Consider the following 21,152-nt stretch of genomic DNA (forward strand, 5'->3'; position numbering starts at 1 on the left):
GTAAAGCATCTTTCCATTTCCTGTTTCTATTATTTTAAGGCTATGCCTCTGCATCAGACAGAGTTGTTTTGTGGGCACATGATTTGAGGTGTACGACTTAATAAAGGGAATAATAGAGTCTCCAACAGGAGTAATGTATACATGCATACGTACAATTGCATAATGTACCTCTAGGGTGCCTATAACTGTTTAATCAATTCCAAACAGCTAAAAAAAAAAAAAAAAAAAATCACATCCCAGCCTAATTTTCACTTGGAAATACATTAGATTTTGGAAGTCAAATTCATATTCACATTGAGATTGATTCATCTCCTAATTTGGAAACATTCTGATGTGCCATTGAAAAGATTCCACTAAGCAGCCTCAAGATATACACGATTAACGTTCATCATAACACTCTGCCCAGGTCAGCTTTGGCTTTGATTAATGAGGGTCCTTAGTGTATCCTGGATGATCAAAATATTTTGATTTTCCTTACCCTCTGACGTATGAGATTCAGCACCAACAAATCTTATTTGTCTCACACTCATGTTAAACCCAGTAGTTTCAGAGAGATTTACAGATTTCTATTGTTTTTCATCATCTAAAGTTAAATTCTTAACTCATAACAATTGATTTGCTTCCTATTTTAAGCAAACATCCACTTGAAGAATATCAGTTTACAGGTGAGTCAGAGCAAGTGACTAAAAGGTGACTTTTTTTAACACTCATGTTGTTTTCCAGCCATTTTGAATGGAGATTATTTTCACGAAACACTATTATCATATTGGACTAAATCTTACTGACTTTGCCCCAAACATTGATATGATAATTATTGTTCTCGGGGACTATTTCCCACCCTGTTACACCTATGATGTTTCCAGGCAATGACAGAAAAAAAAAAAAAAAAAAAAAGAAGCTTAAAAATTTCTCACCATGCTTTATTATTACCAAATATTGGATGCAGTATTTTTATCATCCACTTGATTTCTTTCAATTAGCACAGGTTTGTATTTCTTTTTGGCTGACTGATTGTAGGCCTCAATGATCTGAGCTAATGCATCTCAGACTAAAAATCTCAGATTAAATCCCAGAATTTGGTGATAATATAACATAATGAGCGATTCACAAGAAATTTTTGAAAGGTCGGTCATTTTTGACTGGGAACACAAATAGGGAAAGGGATTGTCAGCACAGAAGAAGGGTACTTTGTGCACTAACAATCTTTAATTGAATCACCTGATTTCTTGTGAATCAGAAATGCATCATTCCATTCATTCACAGTAGGGCCTTTCGCACCGCGGGAACCTTTTCATAGTACCCGAACTAATTGTGGAACTACCCACTTTTTGGCGTGTTCGCACCGCAGGAACTAGGAATGGTTTTAGTTCCAGGAACTCCGACTGGAGGAACTAAATTAGCTCCTACTTCAGAGCAGGGCCCAAAACAGTTCTACAGGAACTATCAGTGACACACGTGTACGCTGATTGGCCAAACGCACGCAAAACACCGGCTACATTTTTAAAAAGCCATGTAAACATATTTACTCCACGAACACGAAAAAAAGTGATAACACCATTTACCTGTTGTCTGCAGTGTTGTGTTCTTTTCTCAGCTTCGATGATATGTAACACTGCAAGTTGTCAAAGAATTTAGTCTCTTAGCCCAACTTTTTGCTCTTGCAATCGCGTAAATTGTGCGCTGACATTCCATCTCCGTTATCATGAAATCCACGACACACTACAAAAACAGCTCTGATCACAGCGTCCTCCACTCACCGGTTTTGGACGTTTGTTAATGCCACGCAAAAAGATCGCTGTCGGCCGCTTCAGAGTTCCTGCTGCCGGTGCGAACGCAACCAGGAAAACGGCCCAAGGGAGAAATCGGTTCTCTAGGAACTACCCTGCTTGCTAGTTCCTAAAACTACGCGGTGCGAAAGCCCCTAGTTACCATCACAGCTGGGGGTGCAGGTCCAACATACCGATCTGTGATCTCTATGTCTAGGCAGAACCTCCTGTCAAGAGTGTCTGTGGTTTTGCGGACACAAGACTTGATTGTAACAGACTCTGTCTCACCCTGAATGGATACAGAACATTCTGATCAGCTACACAATTATATCTTATGAACCATGCCATTTTCATGACAAATGTGTCAAGTGTGATGATCATTTACAAGCTTCCCGCCCGATCTCTGGTCAAATGTCTTCATGTGTAGAATTTTCTGTTCTTTGACAAACGTGCAATAGCGTTTCACCCAGCTGGATCCGAAAGGAGGAGGTCCTGTGGAAACAGCAATAACTATCAGCAATGCAACCAGCGGAGCATAGGACATATGACATGACAGTCAGTAAAAGATAATAGGCACCCCAGTGTTACATCAAAAAAATTTATCTTGCGTACGTTTCTCCTGTACGTAAAGATAGCCCTCACTGCTGATGGGGCTGGTCTGTCTGTATTCCTGTGGCGACTCTTTGATTCTCTTCATTAACTCATACACCTCAGAGCGTGTGCCCTCAAAACGACTCCGTGTCTGAAAGCAGAGGCAAAAACATAAAATAATAACAAAATCAACAATGAAGTTCAACAGATTCTGTGAGGGCCTGGAAACTGGGAATGAGTAACTTCCCAGTGTATTCTAAAGACCCCATCTTCGTGCTAATCTAAGACCCATGTTTTCAAGCTGTACATCCTCAGAACTCTGACCCTGACCATCAGAACTGATTTATAACTGATTAAAAACAAAATACCAATGGGGAAAGTGACGTGGTCCAATCAAATAGGACAGGGGAGGGAAGTCGGGTCTCAAACTTCCGACTTAGAAGTTAAACAATGGAAGGTCAATGCAAACAAAGGCCTTTAAATTTCCCTTGGAAGCCTTGGTCCTCTCAAAAAGCTGCTGTATCCTGTCTCAGTAACTCTCTTTCCATATCACTCTGCAAGCTAATAGTGTTAACCAGAAGACTGATAAATCTTGGAGAATCACTGTAAAAATGTGTCTATAGCTGTTTAATGTGGTTAATGATGTATGCAATGAAAAATGTTGAAACAGCATGGAATATATATATCACATAAATCATTTAAAAATAGATCTAAAGTTTTGTTTTAAAGTTGAAAACATTATTACATTTTTACTTACATTTTGAATATTGATTTGAAGGGCCTTTTTATAATGGTCAAAGTCTTTGGCCAACTCATATCCCTGATGATAGAAAGTAAATACAGTCTGAAAGAACGCCAACATCTGTATGAGAGAGAGGGGGAAGAATGGAATTAGAGAAAAAAAAACAAACAAAAAAAAAAACAGACAAATTATATCCTGCAGTACAAACATTCTCGAGTTTATATAATACGTTTTAAATGTCTAAATCCCTATGTGATATCCAATTCCAAGCAAAAGACAGAGTTTTAAGAAGAAAGTCATACAGGTGTACATAAACTGGAAAAGTGAATGTAAATATTTGATAAGATTTTATATAAAGGATACAAATTTTCTTATGCAATCTATCAAATTGTGTGTGCACAAAGCGAGTGAATTAGTAAGAATACTCGCTCCACTAGTAAATGGCTCGGACACACCTATATTTATATGAGGCTTTTGTATGTGGTAACTGTACCAAATGTAACCATGCTGCACCTACATCTCTGAGTAAATATTTTACTTCATTTAAAAATTTTTATACAAGGTAGGCTGCACTGCAGTTCAAAAGATTGGGGTCAATGTTTTGTGTTTAAGAAAAAATGTTTAATATTATTATTCAGCAAGGACACATTAAACTGATTAAAAGTGACAGTAACGACTTTCACATTTAAAAAGTTAAGGTAACACTTTACTTAAAGCCTTTATGTATAATGCATTATAAAAGGTATTCATAATGTACATTGTAATGCATAATATATTTTTTATTTGTTTTAACGCATTATACTTTTTAAAGGTGGAAAAATGAATCTTATAAGTATTAGAATGTATTAGAATTGCAGTTACAATTGTTCACGAGATCATACAATGCATTATAGTGTGCATTACAAGGCATAATTAATGCATTAAAACTACTTTTATAATGCATTATATATAAAGGCTTTAAATAAAGTGTTACCAAAGTTTCTATTTCATACAAATGTTGTTTTAATATTTATCAAAAAAAAAAAAAAAAGTTTAATGGTTTCCTCAAAAATACTAAGCAGCACAACTATTTTCAAAATTGATAATGAGAAGAAATGTTTCTTCAGCTGTAAATCAGCATATTAGAATGACTTCTGAAGATTCATGTGACTGAAGACTGGAGGAATGGCTGCTGAAAATTCAGCTTTGCTCTCACAATAATATTACTGTAAATTCATAGGAATTTAAATTGTGATAATATTTCACAGTATTTTGGTCAAATAAATGCAGCCTTGGTGAGCATAAAAGACTTTCACAGACTTAAAAAAAAAATCGTACCAATCCCGAACTTTTAAATGGTACTGTATATATGGTTACGGTTGACAATATCATTATGACTTAACTTATCTGTATGTACATAGTCCAGTTGTCATTTTATAAGTAAAGAAATTCTTATTTTTAAATCAGTTTTGCGTAATATTTGCCTACAACATGCCAAAGAGATAGTATTATTTAATTCCAAACATAGCCCTTATTTTTGCTATTCTGTTTGGTGCTACCAGTGGTGCAGAAATTACACATAACAGCTTGAAGCATTATGGCAATACTTATGAAACAGTGTATGTGTATACACATATATGTATATTTGTAACATTTATTCTGTTGATGCTGCATTGAGAGTGAATTTCAGTAAATGTGTTTCCTTTTTTTTTCTGTGATAAGTGAGAGCATATCAGATGCTGTCGACAGACAAACAAGACAGCAAACAATGTTGAAATGAATCAAGTTGAATGACAATCTGGACAAAAGGTCATGCACTCACAGGCTCGACACACTCAAACTTCTTCCTCTCCTGTATCTCCTGCAGCTTGCAAACATATTCCAGAGATGACTCCTGAAAGTGCTGCCTCATCGCTTCCACCGACATGTCTGCCTGAAAGACAGACAACATAAACAAAGTACTGAAACACTTGAGATGAAAAGGTCCAAGAAAACAGGGAGAGAAATCATCATATAAAAATGAAAAGTGACTGGGTTGTGAAATGGGTTTTTCAAAAAGCTGTCTGTATTTTTCCTGCAAAATTACCTGGCCGTGTGTTGCCTGTCTTTACAACACAGAGGGCCTTATTCTGTAAATGGAATATTTGAAAACCAAGAAACAACTTGGATGATGTAATTGTGTAAAGGTTTGTCTGAATGTAAACCGTACTAAACATTAACTATTGTAAAATAGTTATTAGGTGTGCGAATACAGTTAAATACAGTGCATCACACTGACATCTCTTAGCAACATTCCTTGGCGATCTCCATCATAAAATCTCAAAGCTTTATTAAAAAAAAAAGACTTGAATTTAAATTAAACATTTCAATGCAAGAATGAATTCCTTAAGCTGTCGTTCTGTGTGTGTTAAGTGTTCTGGTGCATATGGAAGACAGAAATAACTCTCAAAAATTTATGCAGCTGACATTTTGATAACCACAGTTTCTTGTAAACAAGAGAAATGGATGCCAACAGTTTAACCCAAATGGTGTTTGTAACATTAGCTGGTTCCTATTATAACATTACTTGCTGGAGATATAATCATCAGAATTTTATATATATGAATATACAGTGCCAGATGCACTGTTTTGTTTATTATCATTAAGCTCAGGAATTAAACTGTGTCTTTTCTGGATTGTATGTGTGGGACAGGTGGGAGAGACAGCATTTACAGTAGGGCTTGGAGAAAAAAAAAAAAACCAATCGGTTCACTCGGAGCAGAATCGATTATTTTTACATTTCTGTTCCTCTGTATTATTACCGTTCTGAAACCGGTTCAAGTAGAAAAAATACGTTTGTTTCTGCTTTTTGTTTTCATTCCTTGAACCTGTTCAGAGACCTGATTAAAAGTACAATTAAAATTAAAATTAAATGAAATTAAAAAATAAATAAATAAAATACAATTTTAAAATACATCCCTAAAAAAATACATCCCTAAAGGTATCTGGCTGCAGTGACGTGAACATGGCCCATGATAACTTAAGAGTCTTATGAATTGGCGAATAACTGAGCAGCCCCTGGTGTTCATCCTTTCCAGGAATCATACACCAGTCTGACTCAAAATGGCCCAATGCTAAAACTCCTGCCCTTGACCCAAACACATACGTCATACGCAGTAACATAATGGCCCACCATAAAAATATCAACAGACTCTAGTGCTTTTTATGCTAAGTGTATACAACATATAGGCATGTTCATGCCATAAAAGGTTATGTTCCCCCCGCATCACTGAATCAAGATTTAAGCAGGATAATACACTGCACTCTTTCACTTTCCCAGGCTTAGAGAGGACTTGTCTGGCTTCATAAATATGGTAGAACTAACAACAGATTTTAATTACCAAAAGCAAAAAAAGCACTGCAACAAAAGCAAAAGTTACACTAAATAACTGCAATAAACAGTACAGTAAAGAATACAGCAAACCATTGACCTAAACGTATAAATCTTTGTTTTTTCTTTCTCTGAGATACAGAGAGAAATTACCATTTCTTGTGTGTGGGAAGAATGAAATGTGAAGTACCTCCTGTAATTGTGGCTCTTTCTTCTTTGCTGACATGTTCAAAAGTTTCTCTAATGAGCTGTAGTACTTCTCTGTTTCCTTCTCGTACCTCTTTCTCTCTGCCTAAAGATAGCACGAAAGCATATGAAATGGAGGAACTTACTATTTTTAATACATGGAACGAGAAGCAAGTTTGGTTTCAATAAATGTACAGTTTTCCATCTGTTAAATGCAAAGCTCCTAAATGACGATGAGAATGAGAGATGACGGTAAGAGCTATGCTTTTACCTTTGCTGAGCCGAGATGCTCTTTCCGAAACTTTTCTAATGGCTTCATCAGTGTCTCTGTGATGTTTCTCATCTGTGAAAAGAAAATTCATTGGATATAGGATATTTGATCATTCAAGTTATTTTTAGCAAACATTAACAGTAACAGGATGATTTTCTTTAATCAAAACTTGCACAAACGCATTCTGGGTTTAAATGTAGGTGTCACCATTTCATCACCCGAGGCAAAACGGTTCATTTAGCTATCTGACATTTTGAAACAATTATTCCCTAGAAATGAATAAAGCAACACAGAAAAGCAGGAAAAACATCATATTTTAATTGCCACAAAAAAAAGTTTTGTATACCCCGAGAAACTGACAAAATCATTTATTATACAACAGTCTGACTCAAAACAAGCCACTGCTAAAACCACTGCCCTGACCCAAACACACACAAATTATTTATATTCACCAGTTTTGCATTTGCCTACAAAAGTTTACTTAGGTTAAAACAAAACATTTGTGAGAGACTGCGAAACAAATGTTTTGTGAGCGAACGCAAAGTTTCTCAGGGAAATGCAAAAATGTTAAGAGAAAATGCAAACGCATTGAAATCCTTGCAGGGGCTTTGTAGTATAGTATGAATGCAGCTCTGCACAGTGCGGTTAGGTTGCTTTCTAAGTAAATGATTTTGCTTTTGAAGTAAATGAACAAGCCTCTTGAAGATCAGGAACATGTTTCCAAATCCGCAGCAATGAACAACATTCTTTGAGAATTCAAAGAAAGCAATCATTTTCTAAAGCCCATATTTTAACAAGGCGGCTTTCACAATGTTTATTATTATATAAAAACATATCTTTATAAATGAGGTAATGAAATAACAAAAGAAAGCCATTGCATGAGTGTTAGTACTCAGAATGAGCACCACTGCTCTACGATTACCCTGTCTTTCTGACCCTGTCAGGGCCTGTAGGCTCCACCTCCTCCATGCATGCCTCCAGTGTGACGAGGGGCCGCAACATCATTGGCCTGCTGCAGTGTTATGAACGGGTGGGGCTCAAATCTGAGCTCAAAACAACTGTCAGCTGTTGCACTTTGAGTCATGGGCAGGCCCTTTGGCTCTCTAATGCTGCATACTAAATAAATACTAACATGACCTACATGCAACATGAGCCCTTCCTACCTTGATGGCTAACCATGCATTAGACTAAACAGTCCTCTCATACCTTAAGAATGCAAAAAATCAAGGTGAAGGGATCGGTTACAGCAATAGGTAAAACTAATTTTTTTAATGCCTTTAAGGAATCAAACTATTTTTTTTTTTTTTTTTTTTACACATTTTACACTGTAAAAGCAATTTGTAAATGAACTACAGATAAAATGCCTATTAGTCTCTGAAATATAAAGAACTTAAATCAGGTGCTATTGGATGTTCAACCAGAGGGTTTGAAAGTACAGTTCCTAAACAACTCATTTAAGGTGACATGACTCAACATAAGCAGCCGTCTTGTGTAATCACAGAGTCATTGAGACAGAGGACACAAATAACTGATGGCAATGTAACTCACTTCCTGTGGCTGTGACTCAAACAGTGCTGAAGCATGCAGGGACAAACAGACGACTGATGTCACTTTATGTGTTGAACTCAATGTTAGAGATATAGATATATATATATATATATATATCACTTAATTTTGACTTGTTTTTTTCTGAAAACAAGACCATTTTTACTTGTCTAGAAAATCCTTCTTGATTTAAGAATTTTTTGATATTTTGGCTGGAAACAAGCATTTTTTGCAGTGTTTAAAATGTATAACATAGTGTGTTTTTAATGCAAGTCTCAACTGGTTGTGCTCACCATCAGATCTCTTTGGTCTTCCAAGTTTCTAAGAAAGGAGGAGAATTCTTGCAATGATTCATCTGAAATGGCAAACATGCAGACAATGAACAAAGTTTATATGCATGACTATTTACATATTTCTCAGCATGTGAGCCACCCGTCTGAAACAATCAGATGAATCACATGCACAAATCTCACCCACATCACACTAGCAGCCAAGTATTAAAATAATGGCAAATGTATGCATCTGCGTAAATGAAAATGAAAAAAAAACAAACAAAAAAAAAACAACAACTCACCAATGCACTTCTCATCGTCAGTTTTGGCATCGCCGATGTACTCAAATTTGAACTCACCCAGGCACTGAGCAAACTTCTTCTGGGCCAATGAAAGCTCTGCAAATCAGAGACAAATCAGAGAGTTAAAGCTTTTAAATCCAAAGGCAAATGAGGAATTGCTTTATTTGTGGATATTTCAGTGTTTCCATTATTTTCATTCAGAAAGGTGTGCCACAGTCAAAACTGCCTAAACTATAATTCAAAGGTTTTGGGGTCAGTTTGTTTGTTTGTTCATTTACTTATTAAATTAATAATTTTATTCAGCAAGGACACGATCAAAAGTGACAGCAAGAACAATCAAAATATTTATTTTTTATATAAATGCTTTTCTTTAAAAATAAATAAATAAATAAATAAATACATAAATATAATATAATATATATTTTTATTCATTAATGGATACTAATATTTCCACAAAAATATTAAGCAGCAACTGTTTTCAACATTGATAATAAGAAGAAATGTCTCCTACTAGCAGCAAATCAGCATATAAAATGATTTCTGAAGGATCAGTGAAGATTGGATTGTTGAAAATTCAGCCGTTACAAGAATAATAACCTTGTAAAATATCAAAACAGTTATTCTAAGTTGTAAAAATATTTTCTGTTTTTACTGTATTTGTCATCAAATAAATGCAGCTTTAGTGAACCTAAGAGACTTCTTTCAAAAACACACAAAAAAGTATCAACCCTAAACTTTTGAATAGTAATGTATGTAAACCAAGCCATGACGTGACCTTAAACACTGAAGACAAAAACAATCCTTTTATTGTATCATACTGGAAATATTTGTATTACATTGCCCTCTATTCAGGAGCACAGAAAATCATTCCCGAAGAAAAGCTTAACAATACCACCCATTCATAGATAATGAGTTGGTCATAATGAAAGTTATGCTCTGCAAACATCCTGCCGGACTCTTCTGTTGCCAAGATCATCCTGAAGAAGCAGGTGTTGCAAGCAGATATCAAGAATTTCCTCTCAATCTGGAAAACCCAAGGAAAAAAAAGAGGTGGGACTTTGCCATGAGGCTGGGGGAGGATTTTTGATTCAGAGGGAGCAAATTTCAGTCTGTGAATTCCCAAAGGATGATCGCGAATTCCCGATATAAGTGAACTCTCACTGGGGTCCGTGGGACAGAGTGCTGGGATATTTTAGGACAAACACTATGAGCGGTATCCAGCACTGCAGTGTCGTCAACATCGACAGCTGAGCCCGTCCGTGTGAAATGAGCTGGCACCAAATGACCGATCATATTTTCTCCTGCTTACCACCATGTTGGTTTCTAAATTTGCTTGCCATATTTGTCATAGATATACAATCGTTTATCCTTGTAATCCAGTTGTAAAGTCATTGTAAAGTCTACTAAAACTGACAGAATGATCAGAAATGTTGTGTTTTACACAAAAGTAGCATTCAAGATGAGTGGTTTAGTCTAATACTGGTTGTGTATGACCTATATTTCATTTATGTCCACAAAGCTACCTATTAAAGCTGCTTACTCCACCCTCTTGCCCAGTCCAAACTAAAAACGCCTGGTCAACTCATCTGTGCAGGTTGGAGTGAATGTGGATTACTATATAACAAAGCTCAATCATGTGAGTCTGGTGGAGTGGACCTGCTGACTACATGACCCCTGGACACAGCGGACTAAGAATGACAAGAGATAAATGTGAACGATAAACACTGTGCTCTAGGGCAGGGCAGGACAGGACTAAGTCTCAAAATTTTTGACTTTAAACATGCATCTCTATGTGACATTCAGTGTGCCTTGTAAGTAAGATACATTGATGGTTTAGTTTACTTGTTATATAAAACTTTGGGCCTGGATTTTGATTGTGGTCTGATAATTGGTGGCATCTGCTCGATGGATGAATGGATAGTTAGATAAAAATTCAGCTCAGTGATCCTTGACAAAACTTTTACACAGCAGCCATCCACCCATCTGTAAAAATAACATCTGTCCTACGATGTCTCTGATATCAGATTTACAGCGCGCAGAGGAGGCTGGGCAGCTAATTCTAGTGGGCGTTAGGAAGGGCAAATGGCAGCCAGTGGGCACTGAATTAAATCAACGCATTGTTTGTTGAGGTTCTGTTCTTTCAGCAAGACTCAAAATAGAAGTGACAGGAAACTGTATTCTTTCCTTTCTTCCGCATGTGTGTGAGGTAGGCATCACTCTGTAAACATGAAGACGTGGCTGTAGAAGTTGCCACATGCTACAACATGCAATAAGTGGTGAAATCCAACACTAAATGTGCCATGAAGAATGTAAGCAGATCAGACTGTGGCTCAATCGAAATGAAAAATCTAAAAGTTAAATGACATTATAAATACATACATGACAATATAAATTATTTTTTTTTATACAATTATACACATCAGGGCTTGCAAAAATGAAAAAAAAAAAAAAATCCCTGGTAGCCCTTGTGGCAGGCACTTTTGATTTTGATAAGTTCAGATACAGGTTTTCATGAAAACAAAAAGCGTATAAAATGATAAACATCACATTTCAGCATTTTTAAGAAAAGAGATGAGTTAAACTTATACATTATGATATTCATTTAAAACATATCCCATACGTGTCTTAAAGGGACAGTTCACCCAAAAAATGAAAATTCTGTTATTAATTTCTCACCCTCATGCCGTTTCAAACCCATAAGACCTTCGTTCACCTTTGGGACACAAATTAGGCTTTCTGACCCTGCACAGACAGCAACGTAACTGAAACGTTCAAGGCCCTGAAAGGTAGTAACAACTACGGATGACTAGACGGTACAGCTCCTGCTAGTTGACACTGTAATCAATAGTCGATAACACGAGAGAGAAAAAAAAATTACTATAATTTTAATGTTACATTTAAAACATTTTAACAACAAGCTAAAATAAAACTTTTGAAAAATAATAAATATCAAAATATTTAAATATATAAATATTTTTAAAAGCGTATCTGGGCGGAAACTAACGTTACATTTTTACCTCAGACGTCGCATGCCTTTTCTTCATGTCAGTTGCGGCAAGCTTGAAATGACCACGCGACGAGCCAGCAAGGTGTGGGATTATTTTGAATTAGAAGGAAACGGAAAAGTTGTGTGTAAACTGTGTAATGTCAAATTGGCTTACAATAACTCTACTGGAGCGATGCGTAATCATATTCAATACAGGCACGTATGCGTTAGCTTGAAGACAAAGCCAGCAAATGTCAATCATGTCATACACTACAACCCGCCGCTGAGGTCCGCGATCCCATCCGCGCCGTCTATTCCTCTAAACGAAGAACGACTTCGGTGGTGGTGCGGGATCTCCAGGCTCTTTTCGAAACTGCTTGCTTGTAGTTATCTCTCTGCGTGCCTGTGACTTCAGTTCCAGAATCGCCTCTAGTCCCGTCTTTTGCCAGACCACGTTAACATGTTAAATTCACTGAACAAATGCGCATGGTCTGAGTAAGTAAAACGAGCATTGTTATGTTTTTAGACAATATAGCCAACATGAAATACATTTTTAAAAGCCGTTTTAATGCTATTCCTTGATAAACTTTCCTATTGTTTTTGACTTGTGTTTTAATATGTTGGCTAACGTTATATGAAAATGAAGAATTCTGTCAGTCTATTGATTGATTTTCCATTTCTGCATTACTCCAGCTGATCTGAATAAATAAGCTATGCACTGGTTTATGTTGAGTGTATGCTCTTCCTTTTTTTCCGTTTAACGACCGCCTAAAATTAAATGATGATGACTGGAGGCAAGCATACGGCATAATTGTGACCTGTTTTTAGCAGATTTCATTGAGGCATTTGACAGTGTGATGCAAAGATTAAGTGTTTCAAGTGTAGGCTGTTATATAGACACACATTTTTTTCTTCTCTGGACATTTTTTTTTGGGTTTCTAGCTTTTAGACTAGTCGACTAATCGGATACAAAACTTCCGTTTAAACGACAGTCAAATTAGTCGTAGCGCACATCCCTATCCTCGATATTGCATAACGTGAACAATTCCATTTAAAGACTAAGAAAATAACTACACCAATCTTCTAATCTTCTATATCTAAGCAACGTCAGCTGACAAACAAGTTCAGAAACTTGAGAAGTGGTCTATCCCGTATACTCCGGACTCTAAACAACAACGCTGACCCAGTAGTAGAGTGCAGGCACAAACAGGACAGTCAGAGACCTGACTCATGGCATTGAGGTCTGCTGCTCATTCATGGGGAATGCTTGAAGCATTTATTTGCTTTGGAGGTTTGGAGGGAATGTGGCTGAAGGGGTCTTAGTATGTACAATCAGAAAGGGCATCTGTTAGTGTTATGGGAAAAATCAAGAAAGCGTGCTGACAGCACGCACATGGAGGTTCAGCCCACTGACAATCCCTAAAAATTCCCTGGTCAATCCGAGGGAATTCCTTCAACAGTGAAGCATTCAGAAAACACAAACCAAAAACAACACACCCTGGAAACACTGATTCTAAGGTCAAACTCTCAGTACAGCCAAACCCTGGTGCTGACCCAAGCAAAATATTGTGTCAAATTTATGCCAGAAAATTACAATTTTCTGTACCAAATATGCGCCATAGCTTTGATAACAAATTTATTACGTAGACCTTAAAATGTTGGCAAAAAGCCACTCGTTCCAGGAAACTGACAACTCCGTCATGTCAACCTATATATTATGGTGATGTTAAATATGGGTTTGGTGCCTTATTGTCAAAACAGAGGCACTGGCAGAGACGCGTATTTTAGTTTCAAACACAGAGGCCTGTATTTAAGGTGACATTACGTTTTGAAATGAGAGTAAAGACACACTTTGCTGATAAATGAAACTACAAGGCTTGCGGCACCAGTGATTTTAAAACCGAAAAAAGAAAACGGTCATAACTTATATCTTTTTATAGTCTTACTGTATACATCAGAATGTTCATGCTGCTCTGTAACCATATCTCTCTCTCTCTCTCTCTCTCACACACACACACACACACAAATGTCTAACCACCAAAACTGACCATTTCACAAGACATCACCAGTGTTTCTCAAAGTTCCGGTAAAACATTAGACTAACATCTCAACTAACAACTGCATTTAAGGAAACAAAGCTTTCTTTCTGTACTCAAAGTTAGACTTACTGCAGCCAAAACATGACACACAGACACACACACACACAGTCTCAGGCTAAATTGTGTAAAACTCAGTGTCTGATTACACATACATTTCTTTGCAAGACACACCTCTCACTCCTTTGTAATTTGTGTACCGTTTGATCTGTCTTGCATGGTTGCACACAGCATGGGATGAGCAACCCGTAACAATGCGTGGGTTTATCAAGTCTGAGTAATTAAACGTGAAGCATCAGTTGTGTCACACCAACGGTGCAAAAATACATACAAAGACAATAAAAACAAGAAATATTAGCTAATCCTACTATGACAGATCCACATTACTAAACGTGTTGATGATGATTTTGTGGTTTATCTCGGTTCATCTTTACGTCACTCAGCCCAGGAAACAAGAACAAAAAAGCAGGAAAATGCCCCTCCTATTGCTTATCGCAGGAAACCATGTTTTTAAAACATCTGTACAGTCAATGTGACGAGACCGTTAGGTACGACTCCACTGAGACACTTTTCTCTGAAGGCATTACAGGAGTTTAAAGGATGAACAAAAGAGTGCCCAAGAATAAAGATGCACACACTTCAGCAGCCGAACTGCCTTTGGACTGAAGAAACACACCCAGTCTTAATCACTGCAATCATTCATATGCACTGTGAACCAATGAGTAATGCATGCTTAGAATACACTTGCTAACTTGTCATTTAGCAAATGCTTATTATCTCAAGCAATTTACAGTAATGGCATGGGCAGTCTTTCTGAAATACCTGTGCGTCTTTATTGCCTGGGAAGAGACTTTTAGTAATTCAGTTATTTCAGTTCACGCACAGCCCTTACATGGGAACAGACCTAGTACAACCCCAGTGATGAGACTCTGTGAACAACTAACTGACTTATTTTCAAACTGAAATCACACTATTTCAGATTTCAATACAATATAGAAGGGTTCCTTTTTTGGATTAAGATTTTCTGAGCAGTATGGTTTGAATTTACTCAGAAATTCCCCACTGAGTCACATACTGAATATAAAACAGAAACTTCATTTGGGAAAGTGATGTCACTCACAATGACGTCCTGATTAGACCCACATGTTTGTTTAGTTCAGTGGGGTCACAGAGAATCAAGGCTCAGCGTACCTATAAACCAGCTAGCCTACAGCATGATCATATAATTAGTAATAATCAGTACTGTATTTATGGAGATTTAAGGGAAGACACTAGCAGCTTAGGTCACTTTTCTTACCCAATGCAGAGAAATTAGCCTGCTTGTGAGGAAGAGGTCTAATCAAATTAAGTATTTTGGTGCTAATAATTTGATTAGACCTCTTCCTCACAAGCAGGCTAATTTCTCTGCATTGGGTAAGAAAATTGCCTGAATGGTTTACACTCACATAAGATGAAAACTGTACTCGTAAAATATTTTTTACATTGAAAAAAGAAAAGAAAAGTGTGTTAAATATATGCAGTGCGGGTCATCCCGTCAATATATTGTTGAAATATGTTGAAATGATGTTACACCAAATGTCAAATAGAATCACATTCATTGGCTGCCACCTAGATATTCTAGTAGTATGGTGATGTGAACAGCAAAAATTACATAATGGAACACGCTTATTACCAGCAGAGGCAACAGGAGAATCAGTACCTGTATAACTGAAGCAGAAAAAGTCTGAAGCCAGAAGAAGGGGGAAAGATTCGACACCCAAGGTGATCCCTTTTTATAGAACACACAAGGGAATGAATTGTGTAGACCACTCTCTAAAAGTATCAGTGTAGTTTACATGCTGATCCTTGTCAATAAAAGGCAGTACAGTGTCTAACAAACTAATGAATGTAGCCTTAATGTATCCTGAAGTACTTTTGGGGAGAGGGATCACAGACTCTTCGCATGTAAATTTTTATCTTCTTCCTTGAAGTGAAAAAGCCAAGCTAGATAAAGCCAACCTATTATTTACCATGACATTCCTAAAAATCAGCACATAAAAAGCACATTTAATCTGTATGATCTGTAGTGTAGTGTTGACTTATCTGTGAATTTAGCATATTTATGAACATATAAATACTCCACAGTTAATATCCTAATAAATAAATAAATAAATAAATAACAGTAGTTTTGCTTTGACTGTACATGAATGCAATGAATGTACATCATCAGCACCTGCAGGTTTTTGTGCATGCACAAAACAGATAAGATTCGCTAGTTGGCCATGAGAATGAAACTCCAAAAAGATTAATATTAATATTAGGATTGAATAAATACCAGTGCAATCTCAGTGTTCCACACAGTCATTCCCCAGTGCTCTCAACCAAGTCCTTTTAAGGCATGCTAGGAGAAAACCTGGAAATGGTCAAGAGGCCCATCTCTAAAGTTTTACAGACAGAGTCATCTATTACTATAATAACTGAGTTTCATTTTTCTCTCTCTTCTTTCTGCAAAAAAGGACACAAAGCAACTGAGACCTTTATAAGACTAAATTGTGAGTGCAAGTTAAAAGAGCGCCAAAGTCTCAAAGGGGGAAGGCCTTATGTAATGAAAATATGCAATGGGATGTGGGGTATGATGGTAAAAATGAACAGATGGAGATGGCTTTGTGGTAATAGTGATGGGTTTATGGGAAGGTTCAGGTCAAGTCCATTCTGGACTAATAAAGGCAAGGCACATGACTTGTTCTTCAGGTTCACACAGTCTCAAAATGTCACTCAATTGGTGCTCTTTCTTTTAAACAATTCTCGGTTTCTGAACAATGGTTCTGATTTTTCAACATTATGGGTTTGTGTGTAGACGGTACACAGAGAAGCTAATTCCCAAGCACTAACAATTTACAAAGTAGAATTAATAATGCTATACGACAGAAGAAAATCCAATGCTATCATTGTAGCAAGAAAAAAATAAATTAAAAAAAATCAAAGAAACTGTCCGAGTGTGTGTGTGTATGAGTGTGAAACTGTGTGAGTGTGTGTGTGTGTGTGTGTGTGTGTGTGTGTGTGAGTGTGAGAGAATTAGGAAACATGTTCAGGCTGATAACAACCCATCTTTATATACACAGAATGCCTATACTTGAGGCCCAAGTTAAAGTACAATTATATTAACTCTTATTATGCATAGCTAAAGATAGAGCTGGGTAGTTTAACTCAATCTGAAGACTTTGTTCACACAGCGTACTACTTCATAAAATTTTCAATGTTTATTATTTACCTTAAAGACCTAGAACATTTTTGGGGCACCTGACACACCTGCACTTTTCTTTGTTTTGTCAGACCTATTCTAGCAGTCAGCATCAAGTGCCATATATCATTATAAACAGGAGAACTTGTAGTTTCAGTCTAGCTAATTTAAAGTCCCAATTTTCCTTTTGTTTTCTCTAAGAATGAATGAATTTCCAGAATTTTAAGAAAAACGCAAGCAACAATTGTGTGTTTTTTACGGTGTACTCAAACTGAAACTCCTGAAGTTTGGATTTTTTTTTCTTTGGAAAGTTGTATCTGGGTGTTTTACACTTCCAAATAAAATTGTGTCTACATATAACATTCCCCAAGCAAGTTATAGCCATTTATTACAATATTGTTATAAGCGATTTTCAGTGAAAAAACAGGTCTATATAGTTTACTAACAATAGAAAATGGAATCAGTGTTATATAATAACAAGACACAGTAAAAAAAAAAAAGTGACTTTTTCAGAAAAATATATTTTCAATCTGAGTATGAACAACAACAAACACAAACCGTGCAGCTAATAGTAAAAATTAGGGGTGACCCCGAATAGTCGACGATTCGATTCCCAATCTCACAGTCGAATATTCGCGGGGTGTTATGATCATGCCATTTTGGCTATATGGGGGTGCTCAGTGTCTGATTTCACATCGAACTACCAGTTTTCTCCCAATAAGTTAATATACAGCCTATTATGATAATGCTGTAAATAACAATCTTAAAAGAAAGAAGCTTTAAATAAATATTTTAACTTGCGTGAATAAATCCAACTTCCCCTATAGATTAAAGTTTCGCTTTCCAATCCGTCACCGACAGAGTATGGAAGGATTTTCCGGACTATTTAAAAAAAACAAAAAAAAAACAGAATTATGTATTGTGCCAAGAAGGTTGTCTGTTCCTTCACACAGGCACAAACTGACTGACAGCTGCCTTTAGCAGAGCCTTTACCGATTAGCTCCATTAATCAAAGCATTCGGCACGGTCATCTGTGAGTGACGTCACCTCCCAATACAAACATGCCCCCTAGTATAGTCCCGCCCCCTCACAATGATTGACAGCTTTCCGTGTAGACATCAGAAATTCAAATGCAAAAGGAATTGCGATTTTCATTTGAGTTTTGGCAGGTTACATGCGCGACGCAGAGAAAGTGAAAAACCAAATGTGGTAATTAATATTGCTATTTAAATATGACAGGCTCATAACTCCTAAGACATGGGAAATACAATTGCAAATGGACTTTGCCTTTTCATTTGAAATGTGGCAGTCACTGTGCGTTCGGTAATGCAAGATTTGCAATTGCATTTGGATTATGTCTCAATTTATGCGCCCACATGTGGAAAACGCAATTGAAAATACAATTTGCAATTGCTTTTGAAAATAGTCCAGAAAATCCTTCCATAACAGAAGGAGCATTTTGGCAGCAGGGATTTAAATCTTTAACAAGACTCAAATTGACACAGGCAGAGTGGACAACTTCATTTTTTTTTTTCAATCAGGTAGGGTACAACAAGTGATTTCAAAACGTTTCAGTTTATTTATATTGTGTATATATTATTTATCTCGTATAAGATCCATTTTGTTGAGTTACGCTACAGTAAAGTGCTTCATTGTAGTACTATACGGTGATTATCTCTTCAGCACGTGGTGCGAGCAGGACAACAATGCAGAATATTAATAACTATGACTGGCACTGTCATATACATAGCATTATAATGAGGACACTATTATAATAAAACGCTGTGATTTTTTTAGTGTTTAGTTGTGTTTCTGCATTTTATTGTGCGAAGAACGCATCCACAAAAGGAGTTCATTCAGAGCCGTGCAGACGCGTTCATGTGCATTCGGGGCATTTTGTACAGATAGCTTATAAGTCGTAATATTGTTATGTTATATAAATAACGAAGCGTATTCTATGTGAGATAAATGAGTTAAATCCCATTGATTGAAAACCAGCTATCATATGCTTCATTCTACTCGGTCATCTTCAGCGCGCGCAGCTCAAAACAGAAATGCAGAACGTTATAACTCACATAACATTATAATGAGAGCACTATTGTAAATTTTGTGAATTCTTAAGGGTTTCGGTGACGTTTTAACCATCTTTTAATCAAAACATAAAACATTATTTACCCCGTTTGCGAGGCGTCCGTTGCACATTTTCCTTGTGTATTTATGACTGTCCAATGTCTGACTTGACTCTTGGTAATGTATTTTGCTCCGCCCCCAAATATATGATTCGACTATCAGTCGACTATCGGCATGATTCGAAAATTCCGATTCGACTATGAAAATCCTTAGTCTGGGACACCGCTAGTAAAAACAATTGCACAAATTCTTCTGCAACAAAAATACAAACAGTGCAAATGATTCACAAACTACACACAAAATGAGTGAGAAATATACAGAGTGCAACAGAAAAAAATTGTGAAAATGAGCTTTATGACCTATATAATTACTGTTTACATAATATAATAAGATGGCGCAGTGCATGGCAGCCACAGTGCTTAGCTCTCTAGTGTTTGTACTGTTTTTGTTAGTTTTTCCTGTTTTATTTGTTTCTTAAACATGATCAGTTTTACCAGGTATGAACTGCTGAACATTTGGCAGAACACACCACAAAATCTTTTACCGGATTTCAATTATTCAATTATATACAAACGCTTCAGGACGTGTAGACGGGGGAAGCGAGCCGGCGCGCTCATGAAGCTGAGACAGTGCGGATTCAGAACACCGTTGCCTAGCATCCATCTGGCGAATCTCCGCTCTCTACCCAACAAAACGGACAAACTCCTTCTGCTCTCCCGGATAAACAAGGATTTTTCAAACTCTGCTGCTCTGTGCTTCACAGAAATCTGGCTGAACGACGCCATTCCAGACAGTGCGTTAAGTCTGCCGGGCTTTCAGCTGTTTACAGCGGACCACGACGCAGAATCAACGGGGAAAATCGCGCAGCGGCGGGACGTACTTTTACATCAACGAACGGTGGTGTACAGATGTAACTGTGTTAAAGAAGATGTGCTGTCCCGATCTTGAAACACTCTTCATTAACTGCAAACAGTTCTATTCGCCGCTAGATTAGTAACGGTATGAGATTTTCACGGTATGATAATCGTCTCAGAAAATATCACGGTTTCACGGTATATATTAAACAATAATTCTTATCAGTAACAATGACTCTTAAAAGAATAAGAACAAGTTATTTGAGTGAACAAATCCTTTATTGCAACAAACTTGAAACCATTTTAATGAAAGTAAGTCTCCCTTGTGAAATATATATATATTTTTTTAATTTTAAAAATAAAGTTATAAGCCTTATGTATATCTATAATCACACTTTAACATTTTAATTAATGTTTTAAAATGTTATCAAATTAAAATGTAACAACTTTTATTTTTGGCAAAGTGCTGCACAACAGAAGTGCTGCGAACAGCTGCACAACCAAGTTAAAACATGGACAAACATGATATTCCTTAAAAATAATTTTTAAATAAATTCATTATTATAAAGAATATTATTATTGTTGTGGTTTTTAATTTTAAGTACATTGTACAATGCTAATATATTTCTGTCATGACTTCAAGTTAAATTGAACTTTTATTTTGATGGGTCGTAGCGGACCTTTGAGTTTCAGCGTGTATTTGACAATGGTTTGTCTCAAATAAAACTGGGAAATGTTTATTTAGGTTTTCTCTCAGAGCAGCTCTGCTGATGTTCAGGTTTATGTAGACGCTGAAAACACCATTAGTGCCATGCATGCATACTTCAGTATGTAGTAGATAA

At 36.6% G+C, this 21,152-nt stretch overlaps 1 protein-coding gene across 3 annotated transcripts in view; it reads right to left on the reverse strand.

Annotated features, from left to right (window-relative positions):
- arhgap10 (Rho GTPase activating protein 10) overlaps positions 1–21,152 on the reverse strand; it is a 67,160-nt gene that overhangs the window by 29,765 nt on the left and 16,243 nt on the right. For all 3 annotated transcript variants that reach the window (XM_058778830.1, XM_058778822.1, XM_058778836.1), the window contains exons 2-10: positions 9,025–9,120; positions 8,744–8,805; positions 6,906–6,977; positions 6,639–6,740; positions 4,901–5,011; positions 3,115–3,219; positions 2,379–2,508; positions 2,152–2,258; positions 1,961–2,055 (exon numbers count right to left, since the gene is read on the reverse strand). In XM_058778830.1, the coding sequence (XP_058634813.1) occupies positions 1,961–2,055; positions 2,152–2,258; positions 2,379–2,508; positions 3,115–3,219; positions 4,901–5,011; positions 6,639–6,740; positions 6,906–6,977; positions 8,744–8,805; positions 9,025–9,120 (880 nt within the window). The remainder of the gene's footprint in view (positions 1–1,960; positions 2,056–2,151; positions 2,259–2,378; positions 2,509–3,114; positions 3,220–4,900; positions 5,012–6,638; positions 6,741–6,905; positions 6,978–8,743; positions 8,806–9,024; positions 9,121–21,152) is intronic.

Source organism: Onychostoma macrolepis, chromosome 01, assembly GCF_012432095.1.
Source record: "Onychostoma macrolepis isolate SWU-2019 chromosome 01, ASM1243209v1, whole genome shotgun sequence".
Taxonomy (NCBI): Eukaryota; Metazoa; Chordata; class Actinopteri; order Cypriniformes; family Cyprinidae; genus Onychostoma; species Onychostoma macrolepis.